The sequence below is a fragment of the Protopterus annectens genome, chromosome 1.part0, assembly GCF_019279795.1.
Source record: "Protopterus annectens isolate FY-2018-M chromosome 1.part0, PAN1.0, whole genome shotgun sequence".
In the NCBI taxonomy this organism is placed as follows: Eukaryota; Metazoa; Chordata; order Ceratodontiformes; family Protopteridae; genus Protopterus; species Protopterus annectens.
The window spans coordinates 1,555,766,834-1,555,791,061 of record NC_056725.1 but is presented as its reverse complement, the minus strand read 5'-3'; the positions used below and the strand labels follow the sequence as shown (position 1 = coordinate 1,555,791,061).

Genomic DNA, 24,228 nt, shown 5'->3' with positions numbered 1-24,228 from the left:
AACTGCCTAGTAGAATTTTGTTAGTCAAAAGTTATTTAATTCAATTTGTGAATGTATTTTTCATGGGCAGTTCAGTCATGCTAGTGGTTCTGTAGTTGGACAAGACATTTAAGGTGGATGTAGTTGTAGTTACCAAGATTTATTTATTTATTTAACATTTGTTGACCGGGAAAGTCCGACTAGGATAGAGCCCATTTTCATCGAAGACCTGGGGAAAAAAGCTCCTGGCGCATGTCTTTAGAATGTGGGAGGAAACCGAAGTACTCGGAGGAAACCCACCCGAACATAGGGAGGACATGCAGACGCCACACAGAAGGCACCCCAGCTGAGAATTGAACCTGAGAACCTCTTGCTGTGAGACAACAGTGTTCAGTGAAGGAATTCTAGGTTATCCTGCTGGATTTGACACAAGGTAATGGAATTCTGAATGAAAATTGACACCACCCCCACCAAGAAGTGGGAGTATCCTCAGTTCAGTCTCTAATTAAAACTGGATATATATAAAGGAGTATTGTCACTACATTAGATCCATGTATCTGTGATCACACAGATATCTGTGTTTCCAAGGGTTAGACAAGCTTCATTGACAGCCATCTTTTTTGTTTAAGCTTCTAGCATTGAGCAGTGTCACTTTAGAGAGGGGCTGATTAGAATTTGTAGGTTAGGAGCTCTGGAAGACTAATTTCACCTAACAAGGTGCTCTAGGGAATGGTCCCATGACAGCGAGGGACAAAATCCTTACTGTGCCCTAGACAACCTGTATTCCTTTAGCAGAACAATTGCTGGAGAAGTTACTAGGAGAGAATGGAAGTAATCAGCCGATGTCTGTTCGCACATCCTGGAGGATGGAGGGGGCAGGCTAGGATCCTTGCAGTGAGTAGCATATGAGCCTGGTAAGAGGGGGCAGGCTAGGATCCTTGCAGTGAGTAGCATATGAGCCTGGTAAGATGCACTCTGCATGACCAGTGAGTTACATAGTCGAGAGGATGATTAAAAAAACAATCACAGATTGAGAATACTGGACAAATCAAATAATTTAGCTCTTTTATTCTTTTAATGAATAGAACTTCATCAAAATACTAAGAACATTGAACTAATAATTACATATCATGTAAATAAAAACATATGTTTTCTACTCAAGAGGATGCACATGTGCAGAACTAGTCACGCACCTCCTGAGGGCAGCAATCAGAACTGGCAAGGTTGCAGCTAGAGGGCGAGAGTTGGGCATCCCTCCAGCAACAGTATGACCCTGCAGTAACATCATTAAGGGATCTTCTCACTTATTCTGGCCAAGGATGTGGGTTGGGCCCATTGCAGGCTAAGGCATATCCAGTAGACCCAGTGAACATGGAGACGAGCTAATGGCAGTTGATGGTCAGCTGTGGGGTGGGGGAAAATCCACTATGGCAGCAGAAAGAATCTTGGCCAGAATGCAGAAGCCCAGAGGAGAGAGAGGTAAACCATCCCTAAAAAAGCAGGTCTGACTAATCCACCAACTCTAACCAGGTCGACATGCACATTGTAGCCCCCACCCCAACCCCGAAATGACACCAACAAATAAGACAAGTGTTGAAGTCCGTTATCTTCCATTTGTGTTGTGGTATCATTCACAGTGATGGCAAGATACTAATCAAGACTAGTTTTATGCCAGCCTCAAAACGTAGTCAGAAAGATCAACCATGTCCCTTGTCATGTCCCAAGGCTGTGCAGTGCAAATCATCTGCTTCCACCTGAGCAATGACCATGTCATGTGCATAATTTGGCTGAAGGGATCTGAGTGCCTAGTGATGTTAGAATCCATGCACTGAATAACCTGGTGAATGGTGTGTCACTGAGTTTCACTTTGGAGTCATATATGACTAAGACTACTATATATGGAGTAACATGTCTGTTTGTCTTAGGGACTGGGACATGCCACCTCAGTGATTTGTGACTGTAGTGCTTTTAGGAGGAGCTGTCATATGGGTGACATATAAGGTGTCTATGCTGCTGAGGTTTAGGTGTATTAGCATAGTGCACATGAAGCTTTTTAATTTTTTGTACTCTTTGCCCCTGCTCCTTGTCAGTCAATAGCCCTTTCCAAATCATTTGTTCCCCAACACTGATGCTACAGTCGACCAGTTAGTACCATCATCCAGACAGCTGTCAGGTGGTTCAGGGATTTTTTTCATAGTTTTTCCTGATCTTAATTGCATACACACAGTGGAGCACTGGGGAAGGATGTGCAATGGCCTGTCCATGGAAGACATTCCTTCACTTCATAAAGAAGTATTCTCTCTAAGCAGCCCTGCTCCTCCCATCACAGCATGAGCAGTGGCTTGCATGGACTACACCAGGGAAATCGTCTCACCCAGTATGCCTCTAAATGTATGACAATCCCTTCCACCCCCAGAAGAGGCAAGAGGACCACATCCCTTCAGTCTTCCCCCTCCCTGCCTGACTCCTCCAGTGTCAGGGCCTCTAACTGAACCCAGGGTGCCTGGCTTGCAGTTAAGATACCATCCCTCTTTGTCACTGAGACAGGAAATAAAGATTTTTTTAATACCTTAGCATACTTTGCTTTAGTGGTTGTGCTGTGCTGATGTTGTGCTGGAGGTACTTGTTCCGACTCCCAAGTAGCTCGAGGGGATTGTCTTAATTTTAAGTTGGTGCCTGTACCTCTTACATATAGAATCAGTTTTGATAACAAAAGTGGGTTTCAGTGAGAAAAATGCAGTTGCTACACTACCTCAAGGTACCTAGTTCTTGTAGCCTGGCAGCAGAGCAGGAAAGAGCAGACTGTGGTCCTGAGTGTGCATAATTCTGATAGATGGGTACAGTATGTTTAGGGATAGTTATAGGTTTCTTGGATATTGGGGGGCAACCTTATGCAGGTACAGTAGCTAGGTATGAGAATGTTGAGGTAACTACTTCACTGCCCATTTTTGGCCAAAAATTACAATTTCTAGCAATTTTAAGTAGAAAAATGCAATTTGTACCAATGGTAAAAGATGAAAACAGTTGCAGCTTTTAAAGCTATGAAGTTATAAAGACTCAACAATAAAAGTATACCAGATTGGTTAACCGTATGCATCTTACAGTAGAGTAATGGCAGAGGATGAAAAGAGATAAGCTTGGAGTACTTCTTAGATGAGATATACCTTTGCTACAACTGGCTACTCTCTGGAATAACCACAAATTAAATGACTCCCGCAAAATAAATAAATAAATAAATAAAATAAAAGAGAGGAAACTCAATATCAGCTACTTAATATTAGATCATTTAAAAGCGCTGAGAAATCACTTCTGTAATGGTGATGGGATCAAGTAGATAAATCCAGAAAATACGTGCTTAAATCTAAGAAATCAGTTCATGTCTGTAGCATGGAGCTTATGTAATATATTATGCATATGCTATATGTGATTGTGTGTGCATGCACATGTTCGTGTACTCACTTATGCAGATGTGTACAAATTGCCAGCTGGATATGTGGTTTATGTAATATATTGTGCATATATTATATGTGAGTGTGTGCGCACACATGCACGAATATATTATGCATATATGTGAGTGTGTGTGCACGCATATGCTCGTGCACTCACTTATGCAGATGTGTACAAATTGCTAGCTGTATATGTGGCTTATGTAATATATTGTGCATATATTATATGTGAGTGTGTGTGCGTGCACATGCTCGTGCACTCACTTATGCAGATGTGTACAAATTGCTAGCTGGATATGTGGTTTATGTAATATATTGTGCATATATTATATGTGAGTGTGTGCGCACACATGTTTGTGCACTCACTTATGCAGATGTGTACAAATTGCTCGCTAGATATGTGGTAACTAAACTGAGGTCACTTCATTTAAAAGTAAGGAGAAACATCTTTACTGTCTGTATTTGACTTTTACTTTTCGGTGATATTGTCCATTATGGGTTAATTTCACTGTTTGTTTGCTCTTAGTTACCAGATGTTTATTATACAGGAAACAGACAGATAAGCTGTACACTTTAGAAAATGTTAACACTCCACTGAGGAGAAAATAATGACGCCTGTATTTGGTTGTTAGCGTTCTTTGATGTGGTCTGCAGTGCCTTCCTGCAAATAGATATATTTTATTGGTTAATTTCAGTTGGGTCTACTCTTAATTGTGTGGAAAATGTTTTGTTTATTTTTCAAATAAAACTGCTGCTCCGTTCAATGGCAGTCTGCTGATGCATAGAAATTTAATTTGGACACAACTATTTTCATCAAATCAGGTTAATAAAAGAATATTTCATCCAAGTATAAAACTATATCATTGACTTAAGATGCTGTCATTATTCAGGTCCCTCCTCAAATTTGATTTCTCACTCCATGTAAAGTCATAAAAATCACAATGACAGTAGTATAATTCAGGATGGTGGGTATTAGATGTGTATACATTTTTAATATTAGCTGTACCTGAACAAGGCAACCACATAAATGTGCTAATTTGGTTTGAACAATAGTTTTAACATTAAACATGCATGGCCCTCCCAAAAATGTAAAGTGCAATACTGACGTGTAGGGTTCCTGCCATGTGGGTCTGCATTGCAGGATTACTTATGTAGATCCCATGCGTGATCTTTGAGGTTACAAACTACTGTCAGTAACCCTAATCTTTTTGATAATAATCTACATAACACTTCACTATTTTGTAGTGTACTAGTAGTAGCAGTGTAGCCACTGTTACCCTTTGTGGCTAAGCATACCTTTTTTCTGAATTAGAACAAGGGTCGGAATATTTAAAAAAAAGCTTTGTAGAAGGGGATTTAAAACCTGCTAGTGTCATAGATATGTGGCCATTAAAATAAGAAAGTAAGGGGGCAGTGCCAAAAGACCAACAAATAACTTTATAGATGGGGGGCTTTGCACCCCACAACCCTGGAAATTAAATATAGTAACTCCAGAATTGCACAAACTCAAATAAAAAGGGCAAAAAGTCTTGAATTATGTAATGGGCGATATAATGAACTTCAACTGTTACATAATTCAGTAAAACGAGCTAGCAACAAAAAACACCAGTGATTCAGCATGTGATAAAATGCTTGCAGCGATAACTCATATAACACTCACACACACACACACACACACACACACACACACACACACACACACACACACACACACACACGTGTGTGTGCGCGCACACACTAAAAGTTTCAATTAATCTACTAAAGTTAAGTTGTTTAAGCCTGAGCATATACAAGGTTAAAAAATAGATAAAGAGAACAGTTAAAAACAAATAAACACTACTCAAAAGTATAACATTGATTAAAATAAATAAACTGAGCTATACAGAAATTCTAAAATTAGTATAGATACCCCTGCCAAGCATGCAGTCTGTCCTAAAAGAATCATCTCACAAACCCAAGTCAGAAACAGTAGCTGATTCCAAAGGGATGGGACAAGGTAAGAAAATTGAATCCTGCCCAGTGTCTCTAACCATTTCCTTGGAACAGCCAGCATTGCTACACCTGACAACCTGTGATGCCTGGCAGTGATACAGGGCCTGAATGGTTCTTTCAGATAAACTGGACCCAGATCATCTTGACCATGGAAGGTAAGAGTAAGAATTTTGTTTACATATCGTTGCCACTGATCCCAGAGCACAGGTATAATATGACAGGTTCTAGGTCCAGTCAAAAGCCTGACAGCAGAATTTTGTTTCCATAGAAGGTGGGCCAGATCATCATCTGAAAGCCCATTTTAAAAATCATTGCAGTAATCAATTTAGGATAGTACTAGAGCATTTACCATCATCACTAGGTTTGAAGATGGTATGTAGTATTAGATTTGGGTAACTTCAGGCTGAAGTAAGCTGTCTTAATGACAGTTGACACCTAATCTTCGAGTGTCATGCTGTCATCAAGAACAATGGCTAGATCGTGGTTTCTTGAAATAAGTTGCAACTGATTCCCATCATAAGTAATTAATGGTGAGAACAGAGGAAGATTTGATTGATGTACAGAATCTTGAACCAGCATTGCCTCCATCATCTTGGCTAAGTTTCAGTTGATTTTACATTGTTCAATCAAGAATGGTAGTAAGTGGTGTTACAAAGTATTAAAATCAGGCACACCGTTTGAAGAGAAGATGATGCATGTCACTAGCATAAAATCTTCTTATTGTGGCCTCCCTCAGTGACAACATATAGAACATAGAAGAACTACTATGTTGAACGGTAGCTAGAAAAAAATTAGCCCTGCCACAACACAATGAGTACTCCTAGAAAACAGGATATAAGTCAATCCAAGACCATGCCATACAGTCAACAGTGTACCTGTAAGTGGGTCATCAGGATCACATGATCTCAAGTGTCAAAAAACATTGAGAGACCAGGAAGGACCAGAATCAAATACGTTGTGGTCCCTTGCCATTGGGAAGTCATTTACCACTCAAAGGAATATAGTCTCCATATTGTGGCTAGATCTAAATCCATGATAACTTGGATCTAGGTCAGGTGATATCCGACAGGAATACAGATGCGCCAAGACCACTTCCAAGATGTCCTTACTAATAAAGGTAAGATTAGAGACAATGGTGATGATTCTCTGGCAGACTTGAATCTAAGCCTTCTTTAAAGAAGATGGAACTTTCCTGTCTCTCAGGGAGGCATAAACTATTTAGAGAGTAATTAGTCTTATTTGGGACAAGCTCTAATTAGCCGCTTACTGCCAAAATCCAAATTGAAGTTGGTCAGCCACATTCCTGAAGGAATGTTTATCAACTTGTTGTAGTACACGTATTCAAAGTCTGTCCACCAAAAGTCTGAGTTATAGCCTGCAACCCTCAATGGGTGCCTGTCTGGGAAAAGAGCACCTTGTCCTGGCAGTCTTGTTTACAAAAAATCCAATAGTTCCCTTGTAGTCATCAGAGGAAAAGAAAATTTTGGATATCAGGCATGCTGACCTGTATAGCCTGCTGAACATCCCAAAGAGTGCAGTTAGATGGTTGATGCAACACAACAGGGATTTCCTTAGATACATAGTTTGCCATTTTCTGTGAGAGATAAAATTAATTGGGCCTAATAGCACTTGGCTGTTATAACATCTAATAAAAACAGAAGTGGTGTGATCCTAGTATTGGTATATTTACGTGAGGAAGGTGGGAGGGCAGGTGTGGGATGCCCCCTCCACAATGCTCAGGGATGCACCAGTTTGTAGGGAACAAGCTTGATGAGTTGGCTTCTGATATAAAGGAACACATTTAGTGATCTGGCTGTCACAGAACTCTAAGTTAGTCAGTAAAAAATAATCACTTTTGTGGTTATGGTACCACTTGGTTGATGATTTTTGGCATTTTTCATACTGCTGCTTATGTTTAAAAGTCGAGGTTTACATAATGTTTTTTTCTTTTCTTTGTGTTCTATTGAGTTGTTGTATTTATCTAGTAATTAAACCTTTTATATACATGTTTTTAAATACAATATAATTTTTGAATTAAAAATGTAGGTATTAAATTTCATATGTGAACTGAACTGTAAAATAAGTTGAAAGTCGGTATCTTTTTTGCAAAATATTTTGCTTGTGCATGCAGTTTTGACTGCATTTTGCAGAAAATTTGCCAAAAATAGTGTGGCCTGTAAATTATGTTGTCCCTCCAGTGCCCACCTGGCAGTAATCCTGCCACTCCACATCAACCTTTGCCCTTTTATTCTACACCTGATGAGGGAAGACTGGCTTCACCATCATTCAGGCAGCCATTTGAATTTTGCTTTGAACTGTAATCCATCTGCATGAATGATATAGCCACTCCAGAAACCCCACCCCATCTGGAAAATGGCTTCTGCTAGATCTTTCCATGGAAGGCATGACAGACACCACTCCATTCAGATCCCCTGGGAAAAGTATGTGGGCATTACTTGTTCATTCCTCTTCCTCCTTAACCAGTTCCTTCAGTACCTGGCTGGTATCTAAAACTGTGTGGGGTCACCAGTAATTTCAAAGATACAGTTGCCTAAACTTTTTCTGAAGACAAAGCTGAAACTAAAGGAGAAGGAAATGTCTGTCTTTCAGTAGAATTAATTGTCAGGCAGTTTTATTCTGTATGCTGTTTAGTGATATAATGGTTATATTTTCTTGTGATTTTGTCAGAATTGTGTTCCTCATTGATTCAAAGGTGAATGAGAATTTAATTACATTCATGTTGTTTACATATTTGCTTATAGCCTATATCACAGAAAACATTTCTGACACAGAAGCAAAATGTTATGTTTTCCCTCATAGGCCTGTATTTAGTTTGTGTACTACAAACATATTAAATGTGTTGAGGGTGTAAGTTGTACTGTGCAAAGTATTATGCTGTGACAAAGCATTTGTATATATAGATAGATATGTGTGTGAAGTAAAACAAATAATTCAGTTTATAACAAACATGCAGTGCAAAACGTATTGTTAAATGTTACAGCTACCGTGCATTTTCATTGCATTGCAGACAGCCCTTGCTAGTTTTGTTCTTGGAGTCATATTCTGATATGCTGGTATGTCAGGACTATCCTTGCAGATTGCTTATTAAGGTTGTACAACATTTAAGACTTGTCAAACTACTAGTCTGTCTTAATCAGCTTTTGTTAAAGAAGACATTTGTTTAGCCTTTAGAAGCTTATATTTTTGTTGTTTTCCTTAAAAGCTGTTTTTTTTTTATTGCAGGTTCTTTTTAGATTCCAGGACATTTGGGGACATCCTTCTCTGATCCTGCAGCTCAGTGATGGACATACTAGCATTTCTTAAGTCTCAGTTCATCTGCCACCTTCTTATATGTTACGTCTTTGTTGCAACGGGACTGATTGTAAACTCCATACAGCTGTGCACCCTTGTGTTGTGGCCAATAAATAAGCAGCTGTACAGAAGAATCAATTGCAGACTGGCTTACTGCATTTCAAGCCGTAAGGAATTCTTACATATATTTTCCCAAGTCACATAGTTAGGATATTGAGACATTTTTGTTAGCAATGTATCATTGACCATGGAATTTAGTTGTCTGAAGTTTCTTTTTACTTGCATAAATTGTACTCATGGTGATTCACTGTCTTTTGTCCCCTAAGTTGCTATTGTCTAAAATCACTAAAGTTACCTTTTCTGTTTTGTGCTACTATGGTATGTTTTTTGCCTTCAGAAATCGTTACCTTAGGTATACAGCATATTCTGGCAACTTGTATATTTGTTACCTCAGGTATACAGCATATTCTGGCACCTTGTATAGTTGTTACCTTAGGTTTACAGCATATTCTGGCAGCTTGTATATTTGTTACCTTAGGTATGCAGCATATTCTGGCAGCTTGTATATTTGTTACCTTAGGTATGCAGCATATTCTGGCTGCTTGTATGTTTGTTACCTTAGGTATGCAGCATATTCTGGCTGCTTGTATATTTGTTACCTTAGGTATGCAGCATATTCTGGCAGCTTGTATATTTGTTACCTTAGGTGTACAGCATATTTTGGCAGCTTGTATATTTGTTACCTTAGGTATGCAGCATATTCTTGCAGCTTGTATATTTTTACACTAGTAACCATTTGGTTTTCTATACATTTATACAACAGGTCTTGTGAAGTCCCTGTTTTCTTTGAAATTAGAATTGATTCTAGTACATGTAAAACCTGTAGGAGAGGTAACAAGGTGTTTGAGATGCCTTTAAATGCATGTTAAACAACAGAGTAACAAGGCATTTGAGATGTTTTGTAACATTTTTGTATTTAGTATACTGTAACCTCAAGCAGGCTGTAAAAAAAGAACTACACTGATTTTTTTTTTTTTTTTGACTGGCAAACGTATTAGGTGCAGGTAGAGTTGCAAAGTATGGAAGTGAAAAGTTTGAGAATTATACCTTGGAAAGCAAGATGAATTTGTCAGTAGGTCTAACCTTGGAGATTTATAAAGGTTAACATGAGGTGTACACCTTGAGATAACTTTTTTGAATTCAAGAGTAGTCCTACTGCAATGTTTGTGCTGTCTTTTCTCTCTGAAAAGTTACACAAAAGTGTGCACATAGTGTACACTTTGTTGTAACCTTTATGAAACTCCCTCTGTTACACACACGCATACACACTCGTATGTATTACACATACCCACAAATGTACACACACACATATATAGCTGTATGTCACACGTGATTAGCTATTATATATTTTTGTTTTTATTAACAGTGGAAGGTCTCAGCGGAGTGAGGTGCCCACTTTCAACAGAGGCCTGAATTGAAAAGCTCCACAAATAGTAACAGACCATAGCTACATACAGTATTGGAAAATATACAAAGGATAAACATATAAAAGATAGGTTATGGAGTAATAGAATGGTTATAGAACTGGAAACTAGTCCTACTGCAATGTTTGTGTTGTCTTTTCTCTCTGAATAGACAATGCATAAACGTTCCACAGGTTATGTAACTGTGTGTAAATTTACAGTACAATATAGCCAAGACAGTAAATATATGTTGCATAGGTTGCAAAATACAGTGGAATATTTACAAAAGTTGTAAAATATACAGTACGTGTTAGAAGTTGCAAAGTTTTTTTTTTGTACGTTATATGAAGAAAGGTCAACGCTTGAGAAGGAATACTGTTATTTATTAATATTCCTTGACATTCATGCCTGTGTTGGAAACCAATAAGTGTATGTTATGGCAGTATTAGTACAGAGATAGTGCAGCAACTAAACCGCAGTAACCATGGTGATGTATTTACTGTGGAGAACTAGTACTTAACCCAGGAAGAGATGAGCAGTGGCCAAGCAGTATAGTACTGAGGTGTGTGTGTGTGTGTGTGTGTGTGTGTGTGTGTGTGTGTGTGTGTGTCTGTAATTTCATAGATACTTACTAACCTATTGATCTTTGAGAATCTTAAAAAGGCATAGCTTTATCTTCGCATGATACTTTTTAGACTTTTATACTTTGCATATGAATAACCTATTTACATGTGCATGTGTGTGTGTGTGTGTGTGTGTGTGTGTGTGTGTGTGTGTGTATGTGACATATATGTGTGTGCATTATGACACAGTGACTGATAAGCCAGCGAAACTGCATTAACTGTGGTGTACAGGTAGGGGTTACTTTTAACTTAGGAATATGTGAGAAGCAGACAAAAACAGGAAGTTAATGGGAATCGGCTTACAGTGGCACTGTATAAGGACCACTACCCGTTTTAAAGTCAGATTCCTGATTCCTGAGTTGGAATATGAAGCTAGCTGTATCTTCAAGGAACAAGGGCAGTCAAAAGGCGTCTCTTTAAGGAGAAGCTGGAGCATATCCCTTAAACTGGAAAAGGTGAAGGCTGTTACACTGCAGAAAGTCTTTGGAAGGGTTGGAAGCATCTCCTTACATGGTCAACAGAAAAACATTGTAAGCACTTTTTCTTCTAGATCACTTTGGGTGAAGGAAGGCATGTGAAATTCTTCTGAGTACTTGCTAGTTACGGGCGGCACAGTGGTGCAGCGGTTAACGTTGTCGCCTCACAGCAAGAGGTTCTCCGGTTCAATTCTCGGCTGGGTGCCTTCTGTGTGGAGTTTGCATGTTCTCCCTGTGTTCGTGTGGGTTTCCTCCGGGTACTACGGTTTTCTCCCACATTCCAAAGACATGCATCTGGAACATTTCTCCCCGGGCCTCCGCTGAAAACAGGCTCTGTGGAACCCAGTCGGACTTTCCAGGTCAACAAATGATAAATAAATAAATAAAATAAATAGTTGGATTAACAGATTACACTACTGGGTTAAACTTTTTTTTTCTTTGCAGCATTTTTGGACGGGATCATCTTGTATTATGTGAGGAATATAGAAAGACTACATTGAAATGCTGAATTTTTCCATTTTATTCCCCACATCTTACTGAAAAGTGGAACATTTGTTGTCCCTTATAAATAACCAAATTTAAATCTGAAGAACTTTTGGACTGCTTTTTCATACTGCATTCACACTCTTGCAACTTCATCCTCTTGCATGCGCACACAAACATAAATACACACCCACATACACATACACACACACGACTGTATGGCTGCAAGTCAAAAACAGCAAATGGCCAAATACAGCAAAAATAATATTTTAGAAATGACATTACAAAAACATGTCAAAACTAAAATGCACAAGAAAGCTTATAAAGTATCCGGCATATTCTTTTTTTTTTTCTGTATTCCTCATTTAAAACTAACCTGTGCATGAAAAATACACTACTGCACTGAAAACTACCCACATTGCCATTATTCAGCTCTCCAAGATCCATTCACCATCTTAGCTGAAATATTTAAACAGAAAAATAAGCTTTTGCGTGGGGTCCCACCACCTTTGTTAATTATTGTTAAGTAATAATTTTCTTGGGTGGCGAAAGCCAGAGTACCTTTTTGGTTAGGCTTATGTAGGGCCAATAGCCTAGTACCTACCCATGAACCTATTCACAGTGACACAACTATGACTGAAGACTAGTACCTACCCATGAACCTATTCACAGTGACACAACTATGACTGAAGACTAGTACCTACCCATGAACCTATTCACAGTGACACAACTATGACTGAAGACTAGTACCTACCCATGAACCTATTCACAGTGACACAACTATGACTGAAGACTAGTACCTACCCATGAACCTATTCACAGTGACACAACTATGACTGAAGACTAGTACCTACCCATGAACCTATTCACAGTGACACAACTATGACTGAAGACTAGTACCTACCCATGAACCTATTCACAGTGACACAACTATGACTGAAGACTAGTACCTACCCATGAACCTATTCACAGTGACACAACTATGACTGAAGACTAGTACCTACCCATGAACCTATTCACAGTGACACAACTATGACTGAAGACTAGTACCTACCCATGAACCTATTCACAGTGACACAACTATGACTGAAGACTAGTACCTACCCATGAACCTATTAGTGACACAACTATGACTGAAGATTAGTGACACAACTATGACTGAAGACTAGTACCTACCCATGAACCTATTCACAGTGACACAACTATGACGGAAGAGAAGCAGAAGTTTAAATTGTGCAGTCAACAAACTAAAAGTATACTGTAGCACAAACTGACAAAAATTAAGTTTCTATCAACATTCAACATATAACATTGATACTATACACATGCATAAATATAGTGTGTGTGTGTGTGTGTGTGTATCATGTAATTATTTAGAAGTCCTGGTCAAAAAGTGAATTTCATATATTTTTAGCCATTCAAATAACATTAAATTGGTCAGCTTAGTTAATAAAAATGATGACAGTGCCAGTATTTCGAAATATATATGTGTGTGTGTGTGTGTGTGTGTGTGTGTGTGTGTGTATATATATATATATATATATATATGTGTGTATATGTACTGCGGTGGTGGTGCTGTGGTAGCGTTGTCGCCTCACAGTAAGACGCTGTTCAGTTCGATTCTCAGCTAGAACGTCTTCTGTGTGGAGACATGTGTGAATGGGCGTACCTTCGTTGAAGGATGTGCGTCAGAGCTGGCAACTCGGTACATAAAAATCTACTGCCAGTCATTAGCGGACCAGAGTTCTGCTGTGGCGACCCCTAACCGGGAAAAGCCGAAAGACACATTATATTGCTGAAGAACTGGCCAGGGAAGGATGGCGTGGACATTCAAGGGGACCACTCAGCTGAGCTTCCTCCTTTGGTGGAAGGTATTTATTAAGCTACTGGTAGTCTGCCTCCTGTTGGTGGTCAAGAGTGATTTGAATAGGGGTTTCCAAGATGGCTGCACTCTGAAAAGCAGGCTGTTCTGCATTGAACAGAAGAGGCTCTGCTTTGCGATTTTTGATTGGCTCGTATGCCAGTATACAAGCAAATTAAAAATCGTAAAGCAGCTCTCAAGCAACTGGAAACTACACTTACCCAGCATCTACCAATCCCCACGGGTCTTGGTTAAGTGAGGATTTACTGTACTTATAGTATGCAGAGATATTTTAAATATGAGGCTGAGGTTGTCAATTAGTAGTCTTTATGCTAGTGATATTAAAGTAAGAAGGTATTTTTTTAAAGTGTCTAAGGTTTATACTGTAATAACATACTAGCTAGGTGTAAGCATTATAATGTAATCTTGTGCTGCTGGGAGATTTAAAAGTGTATATTTGTGTATTAAAGTATAATTTTTTATACATGGAAGTATGGACTAATTTTCTTAGGTTATAATATAGATAAGGGATTTTTTCCCTAAGCAGACAGGAAATAGAATGGAGAGCATGACATGGTAGTTTTCTATTGTTTGAAAAAGTGCTATTTCTTGCATTTTAGTGTCCTCTCCTGCTCAGCTGGTGAATCTGGGAATATTGAGGCAATGTTACAATTGTCTCATGTACATGGACAACCCTCTCCTTCTCCCACAAAACACAAATACATGCAAGAGATGCAACTATATAGCCAAACTGGAGGCTGAGCTCTCTCAACATAGGACTGGCAAGACCAGACAGGAGGAGAAGGTAACCACACACACCACAAACCCAGTCTCACATAGTACTATCACAACTTCAAATCATACACATAAATACACAAAGACATACTCGGAGGCTCTGATCAAAAATCTACCAAAACAGCAGAGGCCACCAAAGCAGACACCCAAACAGCTGCCACCTCAGGACACAACACATGCAACACATAGACCACATTGTCAGTGTGCCAAACAGTCAAATCCCTTAAGGCCAAACACAATGCCAGACACACTCGTCATTGGTGACTCCATAGTCAGACACACTGACGTCCCGCTCACCAGATTGAGTAAGGAGAAGGTCACAGTAAGCTGCCTGTCGGGCGCTAGAATCCGCCACATAACGCAAGCACTCAGGTCTCTCAACAGCAGGTACAAGTACGACTCTGTCATTGTCCACGCTGGTGTGAACGACCTGAGACGTACCTCCCTGGACTACATGAAAAGAGACATAGAGGAGCTCTCTGATTATGTAGCCCAGGCAGGTATGACCCTCACCTTGAGCAGTATCCTACCTTCACCAAGAATGGTGCCACAATACAGAGACAAGATGATCAGCTTTAATAATTGGCTTAAACTCTGGTGTCATTCAAAGGGGATCCAATGTCTGTCTGCCTGGGATGACATGCTGGACAAGCCACGCTGCTTCGCAAGGGACAGCTTGCACCTGTCACCCCTGGGCTTCCGGATATTGGCAAAGGCTCTTGCCACCCCCATAGTGCCTTTTTTAGGCAAGGCTCAAATTCTAAACCTACCACCCTAGAACATAAAAAAGGAAAAAACTAAGGGTAATGCTGCTCAATGCCAGAAGTCTCAATCTCAAGATGCACGCACTCGAGGCCCTTCTCAGTATGGAGAACATCGATGTCTGTGCTGTGACAGAAACCTGGTTCAAGGCTCCTGAGAGCACCCCAGCACTATCAGGTTTTACCTCATATCATGCGTTCCGGCCCCAAAATCCGGACAACACCAAGAAAGGAGGGGGGGTGTCTATATTCATCAAGGACACCCACACCTCAAGGTTGGTGGCAATGCACGATGCATCGGAGACCATCCAGGTGCAATTAACCATAGGCAAGACTGCTCTGCAATTTGTAGCATGTTACAGGCCACCCTCTCAATCTCAGGAACCTCACATAGCTTTCCTGAAAACACTGGAGAGGATAAATGTATCTCCAAACACCATCATACTAGGTGACTTCAACTACCCGAATATAGACTGGGATCACTACTCAAGCCCCAACACTCTAGCCCAAAGGTTCCTAGAGTTCATAAACTCAAATGCCATGGAACAACTAGTCACCATCCCCACAAGAGGAGAAAACATACTAGATCTCATCATCACGAACGTGGGGTCACAATGTTCAACACCGGAAGTATAACCCTCACTGGTGAGATCAGACCATAAACTAATCTCACTGGAAGTCCACATCCCGCCCCCACCCGAGATAAAAAGACCACAGTGAAGAACTTCTCAAAAGCCGACTTCACACTTCTAAAGACTGGTGTGGTCTCTTTTAAGGCCCCCGAGCCTGTGGAAACCATTACTCAAGCCGCTGAATCACTTATAAATGCCTTCTACCAGCACCTACAGGACTGCATGGGTCAGGCAATCCCAAACAAAACAAAGACTCTTTGTACCAAAGGCAAGCGTCCAGTCTGGTGGACCCCAGCCATAAACAAGCTATACAACAAAAGGAGGAAGCTACTACAAGATAGAGCAAAATCCTTAAAAGGGAAGACACCTTTGATCATTATAAGTAAAAAACTAAGATCTCTCATAAAATCATCCAAGGCAAATTTTGAGAGAAAAGTCACTAAGGACTCAAAAGACAATCATAAGGCCTTCTTTAGCTATGTTAGAAACCTGGGAGGAAACTCCCAGATATGCTCAGAATTAGTTCAAAATGATGTAAAAATTACTGAACCTACAGACATTGCCAACATACTGGCTGACAGGTTCAGTGCAAACGCCCCCCCCCCAAAAGGTGAGAAATCTATACCAGAGGATTGTAGCCCCCCAAACATCTCTAACGCTCAGGTGAGAACTGCTCTCTCCAATGCAAAAAACACAGCATCCATGGGACCAGATGGTGTCCCCTGTTGTGTGCTCCACGAACTCAATGAGGAATTAAACCCACAGTTAGGGCAGCTGTTTAATCTTAGCCTCACCTCAGGATACGTGCCCAAGGAGTGGCGTACGGCAACTGTGGTCCCACTTCACAAAGGCGGTGCCTCCACCGACCCTGGAAATTACCATCCCATCAGCTTGACAAGCCTGATCTGCAAACCTATGGAGAGGATCATAATGGAACTCATAAATAAAGCCATAGGGGACTTGCAGACTTTGGATCCGACCCAGTTTGGCTTTGTCAAAGGCAGATCATGCCTTTTAAACTTGGTTGACTTTTTTGAAACAGTCACCAAGGCCATTGATGAGGGAAAGGCAGTCCACACAGCCTACCTTGACCTGGCAAAGGCTTTCGACACAATACCCCACTCAGGTATCATTGAAAAACTCATCAGCTTAAATGTAAACCCATACGTCACAAGGTGGGTTGCAAACTGGCTAAGTGACAGAACCCACAGGGTCAGAGTTGCTGGCGCCATGTCAGACTCAAAGCCTGTCACAAATGGTGTCCCACAGGGCTCAGTCCTGGGCCCACTCCTGTTCGGCATCTACTTTTCAGAAGTACAAGCAAATACAGGAGGATTATGGCTGACAAAATTTGCAGATGACTGCAAACTGGGCGCCATAGTTGAGAACACATCTGACACAGATATCCTTCAGAAGGGTCTTATAGAAACAGATAACTGGTGCCAGAGCCATGGCCTAAAGTTAAACACCAAAAAATGCATAGTAATACCCTTCGGGAAAAACAAGGTTACCCCTAGCTACCATATAGGCGGCAACCCACTAAGCACAGAAGAGGTTATCAGGGATCTGGGGACCCAGGTTGACAGTAACCTTTCATTTGACACTCACGTTGCCAAAGTAGTTAGGAAGACCTTCTACATTGCCCACCTGATCATGAAGGGATTCACATCTAGATCAAGGGAGGTCATCGTCCCCCTGTACTCATCACTCATCAGACCAATGATTGAGTACAATGCCCCACTCGGAATGTATCTGACAAGACACCTGCAGCAACTGGAAAGGCCCCAAAAGTTCCTCACCAAAAGGATAAGGGTCTCAAAAATATGTCCTATGCTGCCCGACTGAAGGAACTCCAGCTCTATTTAGTCGCTTACCGTCTGCTCAGAGGTGACCTGTGCCTGACATACAAGGCCATGTCCAACCCAGAATTGATGAACATGCTTCACCTCAAAAAATCTAGATCCCTCAGAACTACAAGGGCGGGAGACTTAAACCATGACTCGGTTATTAATAGGACGTGCTGGAGGGACAGATTCATCACCCAGAGACTCCCTATGCTGTGGAACAAAATCCCGGTACATGTGAGGCAGAGCACCTCGCTGGCTTTGTTCAAGAGAAATCTTGACCAATGGATGGGAGATCGCAGGTATACCCCAGGGATTATCTCAGTGTCACTGCTTGACAGAGGCACAGCCAAATAATGGACATAGTATCCTCCAAACTAAAGGGGTGGCGAAAGCCACAAAACTCTGGGCTAGGCTTATAAATGCCCTTGGGCAGATAGCCTAGTATGAACCTATGAACCTACTAGCCTTTTGTTCCTATCAGCAAATGCCTGCACTTGGAGACACTGAGTAAATGGGTGCAGGCAATCGATCAGGAAAGGACTAAAAACTGAGGTCTGAGTCATTTATATAAAAATATCATAAGTAATAGTTAAAAGGAAACTGGCATGCTGTTCAGTGAAAATAAATGAAGTCTGATACTGAGAGAAGTGAATACTTTTGCAAATTGTTGAATCCCCAGCAACCTTATTACTTCAGTATTAAATATAATAGTGCACAATGTAGTTTATTCATGTAAGGGTAGCTAGTGCTCTTTTTTGAAAGGCTAAATGTTAGTTAACTGAGCGCAGCAACTTCTGGGAGAGAAATGGAAATAGGACAAGAACAGATGGTATTTGTACAAAAGGGAACCCAAGCTCTAGCATGCACCTCCAGCATGTTTAAGCTTATCTTTAAATAGGTAAAGCCTGTGGATCTATCTTTCTCTTTGACGCAACTACCTCTATATGGTGGGGTAACCTTCCTCTTTGGAAAGTGTATATAGTTCTGTGTGTTTTCTGTGAGTTAAAGGTGCTGGAGGGTTTGAAAATCTATTTATGTTTTGTTTTTGAATGTTTTTATGTAACATGTTCAAACAAAGATGGGAACTGCATACAAGATTAATTTGCCAAGGGGACTTGCAAGATGGCTGCAGATTGAGTAACAGCTTAATTCTGGCTTTCCCATTGTGAAAACAGAAACTTAGCAGAGAAAGCCAGTGGACATGTATTTCTTTATAAGTTTCAGTAACTAACTAGTAAGTGCACTGCCTGGATGCCAGGAAAAAATAAATACAGAGAATCTGAAGGAAAATCAGCTACAAAAGGTGATGAAAAAACACTGACCGGGAAAAGTACTGTAGCTGTTCAGCAAAAAAAAAATGCAAGTTCTAGACATGACTTCCAGTAACCTTAAGGAAAGTATCAAGCAATTGCATACAGGTCTGTACCTGACTAAAATAAATGAAACACTGATGGAGTGCATCAACTCAAACAATAAAAGGCTGGAAAATGGAAGAAACTTTAAACAGATTCTCAGATGAGATGACAAAACTGCAAAAGCCAGAAGCTAAAATGAAGAAAAGGCTGGCTGATATGAAACTGCACAAGAAGAGGTGTTTTAAAAAATGATAGAATTGGAGGACAGAGCATGTAGAGAAAACCTGAGATTTTCTGCTGTACCTGAGAAGCTGGAAGGAATAGACTGTATTAATTTCAGGAAATCTCAAGTAAGTAACTAGAGTGATATTTCACAACAGGAATTGTTAATTGAAAGGGCATATTTTGTATACTCTCCAAACCTGGCTGTGAGAAAACAACCTAGACCTTTAATAGTAAAAATGTAATCTTACCAGCAGAAAGAGTTGATTCTGACAAAACTATAGCAGAAGGACAAAGTATTAAAAATAGGAGACAGCAGAGTGGTTGTTGAGAATGACCACTCATTGTACACCAGGCAGAAGAGGAATAAATGTATTCCATTATATAGATAATGTTGAGAAGCAGGCATGAGATTCAAACTGCTGTACCCAGCTATCTTCAAAATATTTTTCACTGGAGGAACAAAACCATTTTTTATGAAGTACATGCGAAGGAAGAAATACAAATGTTTGCCCAACAAAAGTCAGCTGTGAAACAGGAGATTTTGCTTCTTGTTCTTCTGGTAATAAAGACCACATAGAGAGAGAAACTGTGGTAGTGAATCCTTTCCCAATGTTTCAATGGAAAATTCTTGAGAGAGGGGAAAAACACATGAGTTGACTAGAAGAATAGTGAGCCCACTGGAGATGAAGCAGATACAGGGTTTGGGAGATGGAGATGAACAGGAATAGAATAAGAAATTCTGCAAATACTTTCTTGGACTTTGTTAAACTTGTGGAGGACTTTAAAGAATATCCCCTACTTCATGTCATTTACATTTGGAGACTAAAATCAGTAACTTGGAAATTGACAAATGTGTGAATACAAAGCAATAATTACATTTGTGAAACAGGACAGACCAATAAAATCTGGAAATATTGGACTTGTTTGGACTTTGTTAAACATGTAGTGGACTCTAAAGCATATGCCCTACTTCATGTCATTAATGTTCAGAAAAATACTCAGCAGAGGAGAAGAGAAGGGAGAGAGCTAACTGTAAGTAAAAGAAATTTTTTCTTAACAGTATTACTTAAGTGGTGCATGATTTTATCTGCATGTTACAAAGTAAAGTTCTTTTTAGTTGTTTTAAGTGTATTGGGAATACTAATGTAAATAGGTGCTTCTGTTAATTATTTTTGTTTTTTCTCCCTTCTTCTCTCTCTCTCTCAACTTTTTCAGTTTTAAGAAATGTAGGCATTGCAATGTAAAAAAAGGATTTGGTTAAAAGACCATGACAAAAGAAAAATTAGCGTGCTTTTTCTCATTCTTGCATAGGGGAATGACTGGGTTAAGGCCATTGGCTTTATGCAGTAGCACAGAAAGCAAGTAAATGAAAAAGAATATTGAATAGTATAAGGTTTTTCTTCTAGCAAACAGTCCTGTATTTGGTTCTCATGTCATTAGCAGACTATCTGATAAAGAAAAATGGCTTGGAGAAAATGTTTTCTGAAAGCATTCAAGTGTTTTCCCAGCTGGGAGAGCTATAAAGATAAGGCAAATCCGGACAGCACTTAATAAACTCACAGGCTTTACCTCGAGTCTCTGTGTGTGTGTGTGTGGCTGTCAGTTTGGAACTTTTGATGTCCTTCTAGTCATATATTGCAGTATTCATCACATAAGGAAGTCGGCCTCCGGGTGACTCATATGTCTGGCCAGTGTCCAAAAGTCTACATACTACTGCGAGGTACATGCTACGCTGCACATCACATGTAAGGAGACACTGGGTATGAAGTGGACGCCAACAAGCACCTACTTCAGAACTTTTTTGCTGCCTGCAGATCAGCTGCTCCAGACATTCACTCGCCAGAACAGTTGTATTCCAAATACCAGATAAGTACCCATTGGGGTTTTCTTCTAGTATTTTTGCTGCTGCTTGCTTGTTGGGTTTCATGTCAGCTAGGAAGAGCAGTTGTCAGTGTGGAAGGCAGATTCCACATAAAGATGCCCACGATCTTTGCCTTTTCTGTCAAGGCCCAGACCATGACTACACTGTGTGTGTGCTATTTGCAATTCCTTCATCTCTAAGACCCTTAGGAGCTGCTTAGTGTCTCTTAAACTCTGTTTAGAGAACCAGAGCCTTAAGCACCTAGCACAGGAGATGGAAGTGAAGTTGGATCATTTGGACAAGCCCTTACCGAAAAAGGCCAAGAAATTGTGGCCTGAACTTTCAGCTGTGCCCTCTCTTCCAGCCGTTTCTCCCAAGGCTGATGTAGGCCCAGAGGCCATGCTAGAGGTGGTGAATGTACCTTCGGCGGGTACACTGGGGAAACCCTGAAGGAGTCCACCTGCACGTCTGTGAGGAAAGTTCAGGTGTCTGACTGGGGTGAAAAGGGGGAACACAGGCGCGTTATCTCCAAAGGCCCTCGTAACATTCTGCAAGTCACTGTGCATGAGGATGTGCTTACAGATATTTTCGAAGGTAGGCTGACATTGGGCCCTTTCACAATTCACCACGTGGAAGCCCCTAAAAAGAAGAACGCCAAAACTAAACATGTTTCTCTTGCTCCTCCAGAGCAGTCTCCTGACTGGCAAGGTTTTTCACAAAGTCTGTTTAATGCCTTCATGGCCCTTCACCAATCTTCCCCTTTCTGTTCCTGTGCAGGCCTTTTCCACTTCAACTACTTTTAAAAGGACAGCTGTGGACCACCTCTTCAAAGAGGAGGATTCTTCTGGGGAGGAATCTTTGGCCTACTCCACACAGATAGCTTCCCCTTTTGGGTATGCCTCCCCAGAGGAGGAATCTAATGGTACAGATTCTCCTGGGGAGGATATTTCCTTTGGAGAGACTATTCTCAAAATGAAAGACATTTTTCAAGTGGGATTGTTCCCAAGTTTTAGGTATACAGAAGGGGTTCTATGATCTTTTGCTGATGGATTCTCCATCTCCTTCTGCAATCCCTCCAGTCCTGCCTGCCTTTCTGAATGCCTTTATGGCTGCTTTCCAGTGTCCAGACTATCAGCCCCCTGCCCCTAAGCATCCAGACAGGCTTTATAAGGTACCTGAATTCTCCAAGTTGCTGTTTAAAGCTCCTTCTGCTGACCCGGATACCATATCTGTTTCTATGGAGAAAACTTTCAGATTGCTGCCATCCACTTCCTTGTTACTCTCTGATAAAGATAGTAAGTCCATGGAATGTTTGGGGGAAAAGGTTTACACCTCTGTTACATCGGCCTTCCAGGCAATTAATAATCAAACCCACATGGCAAAGTACACCCTAGCTCTTCTGGCTGATGCAGGGAAACTTTAGGCAGACATTCCAGATTCCCCAGCTAAATCTCAGTTGGCAGCTATCCTCAACTCATTTGCACAAATGACTAGGCACTCCAAGTGCAGTTATGATGCTACTGATGCTTGTGATAGGGCAGTTGTCACTGGGTTGCTTCTAAGAAGGTACTCTTGGCTCAGGCTGCAACCCTTGCCTGAGGATTTTAAGGCCAAATTGATGGAAGCACCCCTAGATAACAAAGCCTTATTTGGTAGTTCGGCGGCAGTACTCTTTAAAACTTTACAGTTGAAAGGGAAGGAGTTACAGGACGTGAATTGTGTTTGCTTGCTACATTGAAACTAACTTTTATAGCACATCGTAAAGCACTTAATTTCAACTTATTTTCTTGAAGTTTTGTAAGTTAATCTTCTAAGTTCCAGCAGGATATGCTGTGGTTACATTCTTGAAGCTCAGTACATAACATACAGTTCTGTATAAATTATATCAATATTCACAAATGCACCAAATTATTTAAAAAATTCCAGATAGCTGGGCTGGCAGTGTCACATTTCTCCCCTCCCCGAAAACTCAAGCTAGTTTTTCAAGTGACCCTTGAGAAACGTTGCTAGAGAGGGTTGAGCCTATCTGGGCATACCTTACCCCATTCCCTGTCTTGAGAGCCCATCTGCATTGGCATTGTTAACCCCACTGTGGTGCTGCACTGCCATATCATTTGCTTGCAACCCTAGGCACCACCTTAGTAATTTGGCATTTTGCTGGCTGGCTCGATGTAGCCATGTTAAGTGATTGTGGTCTGTAACTACATTGAATTTCCTTCCATACAGATAAGGCTGATGTTGGTCACTATGGCTAGACATTCCTTTTCTACAGCTGCATAGCATTCCTCCCTGGGTTGGAGCCTATGGCTGAAATATACCACTGGATGCTCTTCTCCCTCTGAGGAAGCCTGACTAAGTACAGCCCCCATCCCATAGTTTGAAGCATCCACCTGCACAACAAATTCTTTGTTGTAATCTGGACTGGCTAACACAGGGGGTCCTCCTAAAGCTCCTTTAAGTTTCTGCAATGTCTGCTCACATGCTAGGGTCCACACTACCTTATCTGTTTTCCTTTGTCAGGTCTGTGAGGGGAGCCTCTATGGTACTATAATTGGGGGCAAACTTTCTGTAGTACCCTGTGTCCCTAAGAATGCCCTCACCTGCTTTTTGGTAGCAGGGCCAGGTCATGCCTGAATGGCTTCCACTTTGGCAGGTTCTGGCCTGATCTTACCACTCCCCACTCTATGTCCCAGGTAGGAGACCTCTGCCATACCCACCTGACATTTGCTGGGCTTAATGGTCAACTCTGCCATACCCACCTGACATTTGCTGGGCTTAATGGTCAATCATGCCCTCTGTAGTCTGCCCAGCACTTCCCTGACAAGCTGAAGGTGCTCGTGCTAGGAATGGCAATATCACCTAGGTAAGCAAGGGCAAAGCCTCCTGTTAGGATACAATCTACCAGCCTCTAGAAAATTGCTGGGACATTTTTCATCCCAAAGGGCATCTTCGTGAACTCATACAAGCCAAAAGGAGTTACAAAGGCTGACTGCTCTGTAGCACTGGGAGTCAAGGGCACCTGCCAGTTACCCTTGGTAAGATCAGTAGTGGTAAGTTACTCAGCCCCACCCAGCTGCTCTAGGGCTTCATCTGTCCTAGGCATGAGGTAAGCATCTG

At 40.9% G+C, this 24,228-nt stretch overlaps 1 protein-coding gene across 3 annotated transcripts in view; it reads left to right on the top strand.

Moving 5' to 3' along the window:
• AGPAT4 (1-acylglycerol-3-phosphate O-acyltransferase 4) overlaps positions 1 to 24,228 on the top strand; it is a 1,187,234-nt gene that overhangs the window by 314,516 nt on the left and 848,490 nt on the right. For all 3 annotated transcript variants that reach the window (XM_044068028.1, XM_044068026.1, XM_044068027.1), the window contains one exon: positions 8,661 to 8,896. In XM_044068028.1, the coding sequence (XP_043923963.1) occupies positions 8,719 to 8,896 (178 nt within the window). In that variant the 5' untranslated portion in view covers positions 8,661 to 8,718. The remainder of the gene's footprint in view (positions 1 to 8,660; positions 8,897 to 24,228) is intronic.